Genomic DNA, 18012 nt, shown 5'->3' with positions numbered 1-18012 from the left:
GAAGAGCGCTTTCCAAAGGCTACTCTACAGCCCAGGGAGATCCTTTGGGTGCACGGCCACCTGTTGGTAATGGGAGAGTAGTGGCAGGTTTTTATAGAGAAGATGTTTAGAAATGTGAAAGTCCTGTGAGCTGTCATGTCCTTTCCCTAAGCCTGTGCAGGATTGTTCCTATATTTCCCTAGTTATGCATTCTACTTTCGACCTTGGAGTCCTAAAATTAGCCATGTAAATCCATATTAAGGTATGTAAGTGACCTTGTTTTTAGGGGAGGTGCACACCCACAACTCCCCTCCAGGTGCTCAGCAACTCTCAGGCTCAGGCCTATGATTAACAATGGATAATCATAGGCTAATAATCAATAGGACACAGTAATACCAGGGTACAAAATATATCGGAAGGACAGAACAGGTCGTGCTGGTGAGGGAATGGCACTATATGTGAAAGAAAGCCTAGAATCAAATGAAGTAAAAATCTTAAATGAACCAAACTGTACCATAGAATCTCAATGGATAGTAATTCCATGCTTTAATAAGAAGAATATATCAGTAGGGATATATTACCGATCACCTGACCAGGATGCTGATAGTGACTGTGAAATGCTCAGGGAGATTAGAGAGGCTATTAAAATAAAAATCTCAATAATAATAATAATAATAATTTGGGATTTCAACTATCCCCATATTGACTGGGTACATGTCACCTCAGGACGGGATGCCGAGATAAAGTTTCTTGACACCTTAAATGACTGCTTCTTGGAGCGGCTAGTCCTGGAACCCACAAGTGGAGAAGCAATACTTGATTTAGTCCGAAGTGGAGCACAAGATCTGGTCCAAGAAGTGAATATAGCTGGACTGCTTGGTAATAGTGACCATAATATAATTAAATTTATCATCCCTGTGGCAGGGAAAACACCACAGCAGCCCAGCACGGTAGCATTTAATTTCAGAAAGGGGAACTACACAAAAATGAGGAGGTTAGTGAAACAGAAATTAAAAGGTACATTGTCAAAAGTGAGAACCCTGCAAGCTGCATGGAAACTTTTTAAAGACACCATAATAGAAGCTTAACTTAAATGTATACCCCAAATTAAAAACATAGTAATAAAACAACAAAAAAAGTGCTACCGTGGCTAAAAAACAAAGTAAAAGAAGCAGTGAGAGGCGAAAAGGCATCCTTTAAAAAGTGGAAGTTAAATCCTAGGGAAGAAAATAGAAAGGAGCATAAACACTGGCACATGAAGTGTAAAAATATAACTAAGAAAGCCAAAAAAGAATTTGAAGAACAGCTGGCCAAAGACTCAAAAAGTAATAGCAAAAAAATGTTTAAGTACATCAGAAGCAAGAAGCCTGCTAAACAATCAGTGGGGCAACTGGACGATCGAGATGCTAAAGGACCACTCAAGGACAATAAGGCCATTGCAGGGAAACTAAATGAATTCTTTGCATTGGTCTTCATGGCTGAGGATGTGAGGGAGATTCCCAAACCTGAGCCATTTTTTTTAGGTGACAAATCTGAGGAACTGTCCCAGATTGAGGTGTCATTAGAGGAGGTTTTGGAACAAATTGATAAACTAAACAGTAATAAGTCAACAGGGCCAGAGGGTATTCACCCAAGAGATCTGAAGGAACTCAAATGTGAAATTGCACAACTACTAATTGTGGTTTGTAACCTATCATTTAAATCTGCTTCTGTACCAAATGTCTGGAGGATAGCTAATGTGATGCCAATTTTTAAAAGGGGTTTCAGAGGCGATCCCGGTCATTACAGGCCAGCGAGCCTGACTTCAGTACTGGGCAAACTGGTTGAAATGATAGTAAAGAACAGAATTGTCAGACACAGATGAACATAATTTGTTGGGGAAGCGTCAATGTGGTTTTTGTAAAGGGAAATCATGCCTCACCAATCTACTAGAATTCTTTGAGGGGGTCAACAAGCATGCGGACAAAGGAGATCCAGTGGATATAGAGTACTTAGATTTTCAGAAAGCCTTTGACAACTTCCCTCACCAAAGGCTCTTAAGCAAAGTAAGCTGTCATGGGATAAGAGGGAAGGTACTCTCATGGATTGGTAACTGGTTAAAAGATAGGAAACAAAGGGTAGGAATAAATGGTCAGTTTTCAGAATGGAGAGAGGTAAATATTGGTGTCCCCCAGGGGTCTGTTCTGGGATGAGTACTGTTCAACATATTCATAAATGATCTGGAAAAAGGGGTAAACAGTGAGGTGGCAAAATGTGCAGATGACACAAAACTACTCAAAATAGTTAAGTCCAAAGCAGACTGCGAAGAGCTACAAAGGGATCTCACAAAACTGTGTGACTGTGCAACAAAATGACAGATGAAATTCAATATTGATAAATGCAAAGTAATGCACATTGGAAAACATAATCCCAATTATACATATAAAATGATGGGGTCTAAATTAGCTGTTACCACTCAATAAAGAGATCTTGGAGTCATTCTGGATAGTTCTCTGAAAACATCCACTCAATGTGCAGCCGCAGTCAAAAAAGCGAACAGAATGTTGGGAATCATTAAGAAAGGGATAGATAATAAGACAGAAAATATCATATTGCCTCTATATAAATCCATGGTACACCTACATCTTGAATATTGTGTGCAGATGTGGTTGCCTCATCTCAAAAAAAATACTGGAATTGGAAAAGGTTCAGAAAAGGGCAACTGAAATGATTAGGGGTATGGAAACGAATTCTGTTTGAACACTGTTTGACAGGCTGAGAGCAGAGATGGGGAAACAGATTGCTCTCAGGCAGAGCATTCTAAATCCAGAGTCGTTGCTCTGAAATCAGTGACGGTACTCTGGATTTACATCAGTGGCCCTGAGCTCAAACTCTGGCTCAGACAGGGATCACAACCTGTTCATCCCCAATTGCTTGGGAGAGAGGGGAGCCCTGCACCCCCCCTCTCTGCAAGGTCCTGACTCTAGGGGCTGGTCCACACTGGGGTGGGGGATCGATCTAGGAAATGCAACTTCAGCTACGAGAATAGCGTAGCTGAAGTCGACCTTTCCTAGATCGAACTAAGTTTACTTACTGCGGGTCCACGCGGCGCAGGCAAGCTCCCTCGTCGACAGCGCTTCCTCCTCTCGGCGAGCAGGAGTTCCGCAGTCGACGGGGGAGCGCTTCTGGGATCGATTTATCGCGTCCAGATGAGACGCGATAAATCGATCCCAGAAGATCGATCTCTACCCGCCGAATCGGGCGGGTAGTGTGGACCTAGCCTAGGACTTTCAAGAAACAGTACAGAGGTTTCCTCCCAAGCCCTACTCACTCCTGGGACCACTTCCTCTCTTCCAATATCTCCCAGGTCCTTGTATCTATAATTGGACCTTTCATCTCTTGAAGTGCCATACCAGGTTGCAGGGTGAACTGACCAGTAGGCAGTATTGCCCTTAAGGGGCAGACTACCCCATCACAAAGTGATTTTGAAAGTTCCTTTTAAAATACATTTTCTTGTAAACATTTTTCCAGCTGCCTTAGGGTCTGATGCCGCAAAGCACTAGCCATCCCCAGTTACTCTTGCAGTGCCTGGGAGATGTGGACACTCAGTTTCTCACAGGTGGACTCTATGATGTTATCCTTGATCTATGCAGAAGAAGCACCACCAGGTTCCATGCTTGGAGGCCCCAGTCCTGCAAAGCACTTAATCACATGCATCTCTTGGCTCTCAGGAGCAGTGTCACAGAGACCAGCTGGCTGTCCAGAGGGGCAAGAGTGGGGCTGAGCAGCGGAGCCCAGGTCAAGAGATCAGGAGTCCGTAAATGCAGCAGCAGGAGATTATTCCACTGTAGATTAACAGTCTTGGGGCTCAGACTTCAGTCACTGCTGATCCGATGGGCTGTGGAAAGGGTATCAATTTCATGGGCTAGCAAAACACAGGAAGAGAACACATGTGAGTCCAGACTGGAGCTCCAGACCTGGCCAGTGAGAGGGCCAAAGGCTGAAGCATTCCAGGGAGTCTGTCTGGGGACAGCAGGCCATGGGAGAAGCTTAGAATTCCATCAGGACCAGAGGAGAGTTGCTTTGAGGGAGGGGAACTTGGTGGGAATGGGGAAGGAGGGAGGAGAAGGCCCTGTGACATACTAGGGTACAGTCCAGGAGTTGTGTCACTCCTGCCCTGCAACCATGGGCAGCTGGTGACCTGGCCGTTGGGGGAGGCTAGCCCCCGGCCCCACCCCGTGTGCCCAAGGACCCGCCCCTTCCCTTCTGCCCCCCTTTCCCGCAGGAGCCACGAGCACCCCTACCATGGCCCCTGGCCCCAAAACCAAGCAGCCAGGAGGCAAGGCCAAAATCCCCGGTGCTCCGGACAGCCAGGTGGTGCGGCCAGTCCCAGTGCTTCAGGCAGCTGGAGCATCCCCAGCCCCGGTGCTCTGGGTGGTGCAGTCACAATGCCCCCAGGCCCGATGCTCCAAGTAGCCGGGCTGTCCCCAGCCCTGGTGCTCCGGGTGGCCGGGCGGTGCGGCCAGCCATGGAACACCGGGTGGCAACGCCCCCAACACCTGTGGTCTGGGCGGCTGGGCAGCGCAGCCGCAGTACCCCCGGCCCTGGTTCTCCGTGCAGCCAAGCCATCCCCAACCCAGGTGCTCTGGGTGGCACAGCCACAGCGCCCCCAGCCCTGTGCGCTGGGTGGCCAGCCACAGCCGCCCTGAGTCCCTGAGGAAGGCAGGCCAGCCAGCCTGGGCCAGCCAGGGCAGAGTGCTGGGAACCGCAGGAGAGGGCCTGGCCTCCGGGCGGAGCATGGACGTGGCCACGCTAGGCTGCTGGGGAGGCACAGCCACCCCCTGCCTATGATACCCGCTGCCCATGCCTGCAACCTTCAGCACCTTACAATGCCTTGCTGAAGTAGTTTGCACCTGGGCACCTTCCAAACAGTCTTCCAGCATGCAAGCCACATCCGGAGTATCTGTTGTAACTGCATCCTGACAGCCACACTTGGGTTACACTCTGGTTCTCACCACCCTCGTGACCCCAACAATCCCTCAGACCCAGATTGTCCCCCAGAAATGTATGTCTTGTACTGCCTAGCCCTCTCCTGGACAGTACAAATATTTGAAGACTGTTATTCCTTTAAGGGAATATTATGCTAATTTATTATCTCAAATAGTTATTCAGACACTTCAATTTAAACACACTGGATTTGATAAAACAGTAAAACAAGTTCACTAACTACAAGGAGATAGATTTCAAGTGAGTACAAGTAATGAGGCATAAAAGTCAGAACGGTTACAAGAAAAATAACGATGAGCCGTTTACTAATGCCTAACTTAACAAAGAACATTAGATACAAGCAAAGTTCCTCACCACATGCTCCAGCAGATTACTGATCGAACCGCTCCCCCAGAGTCCAATGACTGCTTCCTTTGTCCCTTCAGGTGCAGTGAATGCTATAGGCAGGAAGAGAAAGAGGGGTCCCTTGGGGTGTTTGTCCCTCCTTTTTATAATTTCTTGAAAAACATTTCCAGCTGGACCTTAAGAGACAAAAAGTGTATGTGGAAGGATGTTCCCTTCTACCTTTTTCTCACCTGTTTGAGCTTTCTTTGTTTCCCTCCTAGCTTAATGACTCTATTTACTGCTTAAATGCAAATTAAGGCCAGCACACATTCCTTTGTCTAGGACAGACTTGTTTTCCAACTTCTGTTTGGGCAGGGCTGTGGGGTTTGGAAAATGTATTAATATCATGCAGGGGAATTTTATAATTTCACATGCAGCAGTGCCACATATTTTACCAGGACAATACTGAGCAGCAGATTATGAGTTTTCAACTGATACCTTACAAGGCATACTTTGTATGAAGAATATTACAGTAATTTAGGGTGTAAATACAGGAGTGTATTCTGTCACAGTTCCAGCAGGGATCTGTGGGGGGAATGTCCCAGAGTTTGCTGGATCTAGGTACTGTTAGGAGTGGTAGTGCCAATGTAGGAGTCAGGCCTGTATTTTTCCCTGAGATAGTATTTTGGATTTTGCTTGCCTGTTTGATTTTTTGATACACATACATTCTTACTAATATGTGTGAACAAAAGCATCCTTAATAATATGTGTAAATAAAGGACAAAGACACTGTGTATGTTGCTTCTGCCTGGCCAGCTGGGTTTGTTAGTATAATGGGAACAGCTAAGAGCAGTTAAAGTGTTACTGGGCATGGTGGGAGTGTAATATACGAGCGTTAGACTCCCTCAACTCCTAGCTCAAGGCAAGGTCAAGCAACCAGTTGGGAGAGGCAAGGGGTGACTGGGGGGAAGGTAAAACACTAAAAGGCCAGAGAAAGGCCTGCCGCTGATCATAGCACAACCTCACTCCTTACCCCTCCCATGGGGTACAAAAGAGGTGGGACGAAGACCCCAGACCCACAACCCCCCAAAAGGGAACATGACCATAAGTTGTAAGGGGTGGGACTGTGGATGTGCATTTCAGATATAATTATGCCTGCTAAGGAGGGAGACACGGGACACCGGGAAACAAGGCTCTGCAGCGTCAGAGTTATGGTATACATGCTTGCTGGAAACTAACCTCAATAAACACCGCATTGCCTGCACTTTGGACTTCTGGTCTTCTGCTTTCTGTCTGCATGACAAGAACCAGGGGAGAGGGTGAAGGAAAAGCCCTCTAACAGGTACCATTTAGACTGAACCAGTTCCCACTGTGAATCCACATGGACCAGCTGAAAAGCTCACCCCAGATCTCACCTGGGCTTTTGGCTTGAGGAGCTGTGATGAAGTCTGGAGCTCATTCCAGCTCCAAACCTCCTGGGGCCCCCCACAGGATCCCAGAACTCCTGCCCTGCTCCTCCTCTTCCCTCTCTGAGGCCCCGCATCTGATCAGGCCAGAAGCCGGAGGCCGGCTGTAGTAGGGTAAGTATATTCCCGCCACCCTGACCTGCCTGAGCCACTCATCCAAACCCCTCTCCCTCAGTCCCCCTTCCCACACTAGGGTTGCCAACCCTCCAGGATTGGCCTGCAGTCTCCAGGAATTAAAGATGAATCTTTAATTAAAGATGATGTCTTGTGGTGAAATTTCCAGGAATACATCCAACCAAAATTGGCAACCCCTCCACCCCCTGCACGTGGACCTGGCCCAAGCCTCTCTCCCCTGCCCAGGTCCAGCCTTAGGGAAAATGCTGCCCTAGGGAAAATGCTGCCCTAGGCAAACTTCCATTTTGGTGCCCCGGCCCCCATGGGCTCCCCAGCCTTCCTGGGCCCCTAACTCCTGCACGCTGCCCCCTCCTGTGCCCCTAATCCTGATGCTGTGCTCCTAACCCCTACACCGCCTCCTGTGCCCCTAACCCCTGCAACACCTTCTGCACCCCTAACCTCTGCACCCCTCCTGTGCCCCTAAGCCCTGCAACACCTTCTGCACCCCTAACCTCTGCACCCCTCCTGCATCCAACCTCTGCACTGCACCCCAACCCCTGCAACACCTTCTGCACCCCTAACTTCTGCACCCCCTCCTGTGCCCCTAACCCCTGCAACACCTTCTGCACCCCTAACCTTTGCACCCCCTCCTGCATCCAACCTCTGCACTGCACCCCCTCCTGCACCCCAACCCCTGAAATCCCTTCTGTGCCCCTAACCCCTATACCGCCTCCTGTGCCCCAACCCCTGCAACACCTTCTGCACCCCAACCTCTGCACCCCCTCCTGCTCCCCAACCCCTGAAATCCCTTCTGCACCTCTAACCTCTGCACCTCCTCCTGTGCCCCTGACCCCTGCAACACCTTCTGCACCCCTAACCTCTGCACCCCCTCCTGCATCCAACCTCTGCACTGCACCCCCTCCTGCACCCCAACCCCTGAAATCCCTTCTGCGCCCCTAACCCCTGCACCCCCTCCTGTGCCCCTAATCCCTGCAACACCTTCTGCACCCCTAACCTTTGCACCCCCTCCTGCATCCAACCTCTGCACTGCACCCCCTCCTGCACCCCAACCCCTGAAATCCCTTCTGCGCCCCAATCCCTGCACCCCCTCCTGTGCCCCTAACCCCTGCAACACCTTCTGCACCCCTAACCTTTGCACCCCCTCCTGCATCCAACCTCTGCACTGCACCCCAACCCCTGCAATCCCTTCTGCGCCCCTAACCCCTGCACCCCCTCCTGTGCCCCTAACCCCTACACATGTACAGCCCTTGTGGGTGGGGCTTTAACAGTCTAATACAGACTTCTGCCACTAGGACTCCCAGACCCAATTGCTCAGGTTCTCACTCATCTGTCTGCAGCTCCTGAACTGCGAAGAGCTGCTATGGGACTGTGGCTCTGGGGAAATGGCCCGGCTGCTCATGGTGTGGGGTAAGAGTGACACCTTGTGGTGAGATAGAATCATAGAACTGGAAGGGACGTCGAGATGTCATCTAGTCCAGTCCCCTGCACTCATGGCAGGACTAAGGATTATCTAGACCATCCCTGACAGGTGTTTGTACAACCTGCTCTTAAAAATCCCCAATGATGGAGATTCCACCACCTCACTAGGCAATTTATTCCAGTGCTTAACCACCCTGACAGTTAGGAAGTTTTTCCTAATGTCCAACCTAAACCTCCCTTGCTGCAATTTAAGCCCATTGCTTCTTGTCCTAGCCTCAGAGGTTAAGAAGAACAATTTTTCTCCCTCCTCCTTCTAACAACCTTTTATGTACTTGAAAACTGTTATCATGTCCCCTCTCAGTCTTCTCTTTTCCAGACTAAACAAACCCAATTCTTTCAATCTTTCCTCATAGCTCATGTTTTCTAGACCTTTAATCATTTTTGTTGCTCTGGACTTTCTCCAATTGTCCACATCTTTCCTGAAATGTGGCGCCCAGAACTGGACACAATACTCCAGATGAGGCCCAATCAGCGCGGAGTAGAGCGGAAGAATTACTTCTTGGGTCTTGCTTACAACACTCCTGCTAATACATCCCAGAATGATGTTTGCTTTTTTTTTTTTTTTTTTTTTTTTTTGCAACAGTGTTACACTGTTGACTCATATTTAGCTTATGGTCCACTATGACCCCCATATCCCTTTCCACAGTACTCCTTCTTAGGCAGTCATTTCCCATTTTGTATGTGTGCAATTGATTGTTCCCTCCTAAATGGAGTACTTTGCATTTGTCCTTATTGAATTTCATCCTATTTACTTCAGACCATTTCTCCAGTTTGTCCAGATCATTTTGAATTTTAATCCTATCCTCCAAAGCACTTGCAACCCCTCCCAGCTTGGTATCATCTGCAAACTTTATAAGTGTACTCTCTATGCCATTATCTAAATTATTGATGAATATATTGAACAGAACTGGACCCAGAACTGATCCCTGTGGGACCCCACTCGTTATGTCCTTCCAGCATGACTGTGAACCACTGATAACTACTCTCTGGGAACAGTTTTCCAACCAGTTATGCACCCACCTTATAGTAACTCCATCTAGGTTGCATTTCCCTGGTTTGTTTATGAGAAGGCCATGTGAGACAGTATCAAAAGCTTTACTGAAGTCAAGATATACCACATCTACTGCTTCCCTCATATCCACAAGGCTTGTTACCCTGTCAAAAGAACCTATCAGGTTGGTTTGACATGATTTGTTCTTGACAAATCCATGCTGACTGTTTCTTATCACCTTATTATCTTCTAGATGTTTGCAAATTGATTGCTTTATTATTTGCTCCATTATTTTCCGGGTACAGAAGTTAAGCTGACTGGTCTGTAATTCCCCGCATTGTCCTTATTTCCCTTTTTATAGATGGGCCCTTTTCCAGTCTTCTGGAATCTTTCCATGAATTTTCAAAAAAAAAAAAAAAAAGAAATAATTAATGGCTCAGATATCTCCTCAGCCAGCTCCTTGAGTATTCTAGGATGCATTTCATCAGGCCCTGGTGACTTGAAGACATCTAACTTGTCTAAGTAATTTTTAACTTGTTCTTTTCCTATTTTAGCCTTTGATCCTATCTCATTTCCACTGACATTTACTATATTAGACGTCCAATCACCACCGACCTTCTTGGTGAAAACCGAAACAAAGAAGTCAGTAAGCACCTCTGCCATTTCCACATTTACTGTTATTATTTTCCACCTCTCATTGAGTAATGGTCCTACCCTGTCCTTGGTCTTCCTCTTGCTTCTAATGTATTTGTAGAATGTTTTCTTGTTCCCCATTATGTCTCTAGCTAGTTTGATCTCGTTTTATGCCTTGGCCTTTCTAATTTTGTCCCTTCATACTTGTGTTATTCTATTCATCCTTTGTAATTTGACCTATTTTCCACTTTTTGAAGGACTCTTTTTTGAGTTTCAGATCATTGAAGATCTCCTGGTTAAGCCAGGGTGGTCTCTTGCCATACTTCCTATCTTTCCTACACAGTGGGATAGTTTGCTCTTGTGTCCTTAGTAATGTCTCTTTGAAAAACTGCCACTGTCTTCAATTGTTTTTCCCCTTAGACTTGCTTCCCATGGGATCTTACCTACCAACTCCCTGAGTTTGCTAAAGTCTGCCGTCTTGAAATCCATTGTCTTTATTTTGCTGTTCTCCCTCCTACCATTCCTTATAATCATGAACCCTTATTATTTCATGATCACTTTCATCCAAGCTGCCTTCCATTTTCAAATTCTCAACCAGTTCCTCCCTATTTGTCAAAATCAAATCTAGAACAGCCTCTCTCCACCTTCTGAAATAAAAAATTGTCCCCAATACATTCCAAGAAGTTGTTGGATAATCTGTGCCTTGCTGTGTTATTTTCCCAACATATATCCGGATAGTTGAAATCCCCCATCACCACCAAGTCTGTGCTTTGGATGATTTGGTTAGTTGTTTAAAAAAAGCCTCATCCACCTCTTCTTCCTGGTTAGATGGTCTGTAGTAGACCCCTACCATGACATCACCCTTGTTTTTTACCCTTTTATCCTTACCCAGAGACTTTCAACGAGTCTGTCTCCTATTTCCATCTCAACCTCAGTCCAAGTGTATATATTTTTAATATATAAGGCAACACCTCCCGTTGTTCCCTGCCCGTCCTTCTTGAGCAAGCTGTACCCTTCTAGACCAATATTCCAGTCATGTATATTATCCCACCAAGTCTCTGTGATGCCAACTATGTCATAGTTGTGTTTATTTACTAGCATTTTGATTTCTTCCTGCTTATTCCCCATACTTCTCACACTAGTATACAGACATCTAAGATACTTATTTGATTCCCTCCCCCCAAGTTCTGTCTTGTCTCTCCCTTATCCCTGCTATAACAGCCCATGCTCCCCCCAAATTCCGACCCTTCTCCCAGGTATCCATGTTTTTGACTTACCTGTGGGCTTGGTCACCTGGCCCCTTCGAACCTAGTTTAAAGCCCTCCTCACAAGTTTAGCCAATCTGTATCCAAATATGCTCTTCCCCTTCCTCAATAGGTGGACCCCACCTTTGCTTAGCATCCTTCTTCCTGGAACAGCATCCCATGGTCAAGGAAGCCAAAGCTCTCCTGGCGACATCTTCGCAGCCAGGCATTCACCTCCAGGATGCAACTGTCTCTGCCTGGGCCCCTACCCTTGACCAGAAGGAACGAAGAGAACACCGCCTGCGCTCCCAATTCCTTCACCCTCCTCCCAGAGCCCTGCAGTCACTTCTGATCTGCTGAGGGTCATACCTCGCAGTATCATTAGTGCCCACGTGGATGAGTAGCATGGGGTAGTAGTCAGAGGGCCAGATGATCCTTGACATTCCCTCCGTAATGTCTCAGATACGGGGCCCTGGCAGACAGCATACCTCCCGGGATGCCATGTCCGGGCAACAGCTGGGTGCCTCCGCCCCCTTCAGAAGAGAGTCACCAACCACCACTACCCTACGCTTCTTCCTGGGAGTGGTGGCTGCGATACTCCCAGCCTTGGGGGCACATGGCTTCTCCTCCTCCACCTTTGGGGGTGAATCCTCATCGCTCGTTGCCAGGGCAGCATATCGGTTTTCCATCACCATGGTGCGTGGGTTCGGAGTAGGGGTGGAGCACTGCCTGCTGCCAGAAGTAACCAGCAGCCAGTGTCCTCCCAGTGACAGAGCCATATCCTCCTCACCCGGTGGTGTGACAGCAGTCCTCTAGCTGGAAAGCTTCCTCAGCCTTGGCTGTCTTCATATGAATACTCTCAAGGAATTCCTCATGGGCACAGATGCTCCTCAGCCTAGCCACCTCTTGTAGCTCTCTCAGCTGCTTCCTGAGAGATTCCACCAGCAGGCACCTCTCACACTGGATGGTCCCCCCAGCCTGGCTTTCTGTGAGTGGGAAATGCAGGCCACAGTCTCTGCAAGTCCACACCAGGATCTGGTAGAAGCATCCATGGTTAGGTTGTCTGTCTTGATACAGGCGCAGGTGGAGGAGACAGGAGCAGTGTTGGCACTGGCAATGCGGCCCTTCCTAACTATAGCGATTATATTACATCTCCCTCCCACAAGCTCCCTCTCAAACTCCCCTGTTTGCTAGCGCCCCTTGGTCGCTTAGCCTCTGGCTTTTAAGGCCTTCTCTCCTAGGTCAGCCCTACCCCCTCATTAATCACACAGGGGGAGGGTGATTGAGGCTGATCAAAGATGATCAAGGATGATCTAGGGAACAAAGGCTCCAACAGTCCCCAGACACACAATCCCAACTGACCCAGTAACTGAAAATAACTGAAATAACCTGAAAGAGAAAGAAAAAACATAAACAGTGAAACAAACTCACTCACCCCAAAGTTAGTACTCGCACCTTGTTCGTTCAGGAGGGGGATCTCCTTCAACCCCTCTCAAATCCCCCTGTTCGCTAGCTCCCCTTGGTCAAGATAGGGACATTTAACTTCTTAACAGTTGAGCCTCAGTTTTTGAGCGTCCGGGGTAGCAAAGGTGCTGTGCCGATGCTCACGGCTCTCCCAGAGGAGCTGCAGTGAGACAGCTTGGCTGGTGGTCAGGCCTTAAAAAAAATGTCATTAGTTAAGGCTGCTCTACTTGACTGTAATAAGATTTTCCTCCGGTGCTGAAAAGCTAGGAACTAAACCCCTCAGATCAACAGCCACACTGGTCTGGCTTTACCGGCAGCGATACAGAACTCTGCCCCACTGCCGGCCTCCTTCCAGAACATGCTATTACCATCCACGGCTTTATGAGCTGTGCGCCGGGCAGCCTCACTCCGACTCACCTACGCAGAACGAGACGTAGGTTAAGAGCTGTTCTTTATTTCTAAGGAATCTGGAGAGAACTATTTCTTTGAAGGGGCCCGTGCTGTTCATAGCTGTCTCCTTCTGTTAATCGCTGTCTCCTTCTTGACTCAGTGTCAGAGTTAAAGTCTAGATCCACACAGGGGTGTAGACACGCTGAAGCTGAACATTTAGGAGCCACTGACATTCTCAAAACCACCGCTCAGCTGCTGCCTAACCCTGCCAGCGCCTACAGTCCCTTGGGCACAGAGGCTTCTGCTGGGTGGCAGGTGCAAAGCCAGCTAAGTGCTGGTGATGCCCCCCCAGCTAAGGAGCTGTGCTTATTGCCGTCACTAGCCCAAAGCCCCAGCAGGATTCTCCGCCTTGGCATTCCCCAGCTGTCTCCCTGCCGGGGCCCAGGCCCTTTGTGGATCTAGCCCTGTGTGAATTTCCCTTGTTTTTAAAGCAACTGTGTAAACTGAAGCTGTAAAATAAAAGGCAGATAATCCACGGCCTCACAAAACATGACAATATACTGACCTCCCAGCTGCAGAGAGCATTCAGCTGTGGAGAAATGTCGACATTCGATCACATGTGGCCATTGCAGCGTGGCCAATGGGCTGCCATGTGTCACAGATTCAGGGCATGAGCTAGCAAAGCTGATCGTTAGTCAGCGTGGTACTTAGAGGCTGGTGACTCTGGAGTCAATAGCCACAACAGGGCTATTGGGCTGCAGGAAGGTGATAATCTGTTGCCATGTACAGCTACAGGTGACTGCTTTGCAAACAATGTTATCATATCGGTAATGCGGCAATTTCAAAGTCGCTCAGCTCAAATCAGTTCTGAAATGAAATCATAAAATAGCAGAGTGTGAACTCTTGCTGCCCAGTAATCTCCAGCAGAAACGGAGAATAAAATCTCCATATATATTCTTTGCAAAAGGGCTGCAAAAAGCAGTCAGATACTACAGACCCATTTTCAAAATCCTTCTGTTTTTCTTCCCCAATATTTGTAGTGCCACCACTTCCCTCTGAATTGGAGTGCATAGAAAATCCATAGCCCCCGATGCTCCATTGTGTGATTCAGGTTTTTTCCCAGTAACATTCCCCCCCCCCCCCCAGGCTTTATTCTTACTCGCAACTCTTCCCATTCTATTCCCCCACTAGGCTTGGATGCAGATTTAACCAGGGCTTTGCTACCGCTCCCCCCACCAGGAGGAACAGTGAGAGATTCCTCTTCCATCTGGTGCCAGACCTAAGGGTACCAGGCGGTGGGGGCTTGGCAGAGACAGATGGGGCAGTGAGAGAGTTCTCAGGGCCAGAGTTACTGCACAGGGCCGGTTCAAGCCACCCCCATTGGAGAACTCCCACTTTACACCCCACCCCCCTCAGAAGCACCAATCTTCTCCCCTCCCTTTTCTATGCCAGTTTGTCATCTATTTCGGAGGCCATAGGCTGCTAGATGTCTTGTGGGGAGCAAACTCTCCTTCTGTGGCCCTCTGCCTCCCACACTGATCTTCTGAGGCTTGCTGGGAGCCGTAGCCATGCCTTGCGTGCTGTGTGTAGGCAGTTTCTGCCAACCCATGCTGCTAGCAGTGCGGCTGCAGCAGTCTGAGGTCTTCTCTGAGGCACCCCAAAGCAGGGCTAACATTTCCCCTAGTACGGGGCAGTGGTGTACGCACAGAGTACCCAGCAGCTTAGGTCCAGCGCGGCCTGCTTTGATCAGCAGGGAAACGGTGAACAATGTTGACATTTAGTCTGTCATCATGAGGCTTCAGAGCCAACACTGCATTGAGATGAATGGGAAGAGCTCCACCCCTCAGAGCTATTGTTTCAAGTGTCTGCAGACTCCGGCAGACATCACCGCATTGGTTTTTAGTTGGTTCATGTTTTAACAGTTACGTCTGCAACTAAGGGCTAGGCCAGGGGTAGGCGACCTATGGCACATGTGCCAAAGGCGGCATGCGAGCTGATTTTCAGTGGCACTCACACTGCCCGGGTCCCGGCCACCGGTCCGGGGGGCTCTGCATTTTAATTTAATTTTAAATGAAGTTTCTTAAACATTTTAAAAATCTTATTTACTTTACATACAACAATAGTTTAGTTATATATTATAGACTTATAGAAAGAGACCTTCTAAAAACGTTCAAAGTATTACTGGCACGCGAAACCTTAAATCAGAGTGAATAAATGAAGACTCCTCTTCTGAAAGGTTGCCAACCCCTGGGCTAGGCTTAGGGTCTGATTCTCACCAGGAGAAATATACCAAGTAAATATATTAAGGCCCCTTTATACCACTTGAGCGGTGTACAGGAGCCTTACAGATACACCCACTTTAAAACGCCTTTACACTGCCAGGGCACAGTTTAAATGACAATCGGCCATAACATCTTTTTATAATGAAAGCTTAGATTGTGAACTACAAGCGGCAGGGAAAAATACCAGGTCACTGAGCCACCACGAACTGGCCCTGTAAAACTCCTGGACAAAATCTTCAATAATATGCTACAGAGAACTGCCCCCGGAAGGCTCTAAAAGACCATTTCGATCTCTGGTTTCTGTAAGTCACTTGCTCGTACTCCGTTGTGTCCTTTTCTTCCTTTGCCTCCTTCCATTGAGGCTGTTTTTTTCTCTGATGATGCCTTAACAAATGACAGGGGGGCAAATTTTCAAAAGAACTTGGGGCAGATTTTTGAATGTTGAGCACCCAACGTACTGCGCTCTTGGATATCTGGTTGCGATTGGAGGTGGGGAGCTCGTTGGAAAAGTCTGGCTTTAAGGTCACAAGCAGGGTGGGTGGATAGTGGAAATAAAAGGATTCAGGAACAGTTGTTGGATTTGTTACCCTAGAATCCATGACCGGGTCCATGCACTTGCAATTGAGATTCATAGGGGAGAACACCTTGACTCAGAGAAAGCACCTGTACAAACCGCTACGCATGGCAGAATTTCACTTGCCAATGCGAACATCACAGAGGGTTCATGCCCCCATCCATCCTGTCTCCTCCCCTCATCTGTCCTGCCTGGTGAACAATCCCCTTGACCCCCGAAACCCTCATTTGCCATCTGAAAATGGCAGCCGGCTCCTGGCACAAGCCACAGCCCCCACCTCCGTCCCATGACAGATTTGAATAATGAAAATTGGGCAAAATTCACCAGCTTATTGAGACAGTAGTTCCAGGACAAGTAGCCTGGTTAGTGTTCTCAGTTGACATGAGGTAGACATGGACAATACATGCCTGTAAAGATACAAATCGACTGCTCCCTGCAGAGGTAGATGTGCCCTGTAACATGGATTCTTACAGGAAAAGTACTGGCCATCATTGCAGAATCTGGTCTATTTTTCTCTGCATTTTCACCATGACTGCAGGCAGATAAAACAGAACTTAACACTGAGAAATTGCTCCAGTTTTGTCCGGACGTGATGGGGATAGCCACACAGTGATTCCCCCCGATACAGCTTGCAACGCCCTTCTTCTCCTGCAGCACATCTTGCGGACCATCTTACAGTCAGAGAGTTTAAGGCCAGATCACTGACTCTGACCCCCTGTATGTCACAGGTCACAAGCCCCACCCAGCACCTGCACACGAACCCAATTAATAACTTCACAGTATATCTCGCTGGTTGGTCCCTTTGCCTTGTCCAAAAGCCATTCTCTCCTCCTAGGCACCCACCTCAGCATAACGTCACTGAGAGCCAAGTGAGCCTAAGAGGGATGGAGAGGGATTACTATCCAGCTCGCCCCCAATGCCCCCCCCCAATTCCTTCGACCGAGAACATAATTCCACCTCTGTGACCCTCCAAGGCACTGCAGCAGGGTCAAACAATATAAACTGCACACACAAAAATCCCAGTGCATCATAGAATATCAGGGTTGGAAGGGACCTCAGGATGTCATCTAGTCCAACCCCCTGCTCAAAGCAGGGCCAATCCCCAACTAAATCATCCCAGCCAGGGCTTTGTCAAGCCTGACTTTAAAAACCTCTAAGGAAGAAGATTCCACCACCTCCCTAGGGAACCCATTCCAGTGCTTCACCATCCAGCACCCTCTCCACACACACCCACCACTTACTAGCTCTGCGTTTCCCCCAAGGCTGGTAAGAATCTCAGGGAGGTAAAGGCACAGATGCATATAAACAAATACTACCATGGTCTGTCTGGAACATGAACAGTAACTGACTGTTTTTTTCAGACTCCCCCAGCCATGGCGCTTGCAACGGCCTCAAGGACAGGGCCTTTATCAACTGCGGAGCAGCTCACCCACGGAGAGGGTAAAAATGGAGAACTCTCAATGAGACGTTTGTGCAGCTCATTACAGAGTCCCACAGGAAAACCAAACTAGCTGAGAGTGGAGGTAATATTTGCGGATCCAGAGGGAAAGGAAATGGACTCTCCAAGGAGACTGTGGCAGTTGCCCGGGAAGACATCGCCATGGCCAAAGAGAACATGAAAAAAGACAGGAAGATGCAAAAGCAACTCATGGAGAGAATCCTAAGCCAGCATTCTCAGCTTCATTGCAGGCTGCTGCAGGCACGTCAGGGCTGTACACCAGGCACCTGCCATGTTCTTCAGCCCCCAGACAGTGCAGGTTTCTGGGAACGCCAGCAACTCCACCCTTCTGTGCCACTGCAGCCATGTGCCCAGAGGCCATTCCACTCCCAGAGCCAACCGTTGGGTACACCTGTTAGCCCCGCTCTTCTGAACTCTCCAGCACCCTGGATAAATGTGAGCTGAGTCACTCAACCCCAGAAGCCTGATCAGAGGTGTGAGTTTAAGACCTCCCCGCCAACTTTCTTCTGCTCTGCACTGTTACACTTTCAGTTTGGCTTCAATGCTGTTTTACTTCAAGGATTCGTTCCAGTTGTTATGTAACAGATTATTTAAAAATGCATTTCG

At 48.2% G+C, this 18012-nt stretch overlaps 1 protein-coding gene across 1 annotated transcript in view; it reads left to right on the top strand.

Moving 5' to 3' along the window:
- The first annotated feature begins 17547 nt into the window (after positions 1-17547).
- WNT9B (Wnt family member 9B) overlaps positions 17548-18012 on the top strand; it is a 61223-nt gene continuing 60758 nt past the window's right edge. The window contains exon 1 of the mRNA XM_065422836.1: positions 17548-17646. Within this exon, the coding sequence (XP_065278908.1) occupies positions 17548-17646 (99 nt within the window). The remainder of the gene's footprint in view (positions 17647-18012) is intronic.

Source organism: Emys orbicularis, chromosome 25 (assembly GCF_028017835.1).
Source record: "Emys orbicularis isolate rEmyOrb1 chromosome 25, rEmyOrb1.hap1, whole genome shotgun sequence".
Lineage (NCBI taxonomy): Eukaryota > Metazoa > Chordata > Testudines > Emydidae > Emys > Emys orbicularis.
The sequence above is the reverse complement of the archived record's forward strand: the minus strand, read 5'-3'. Positions and strand labels throughout refer to the sequence as shown.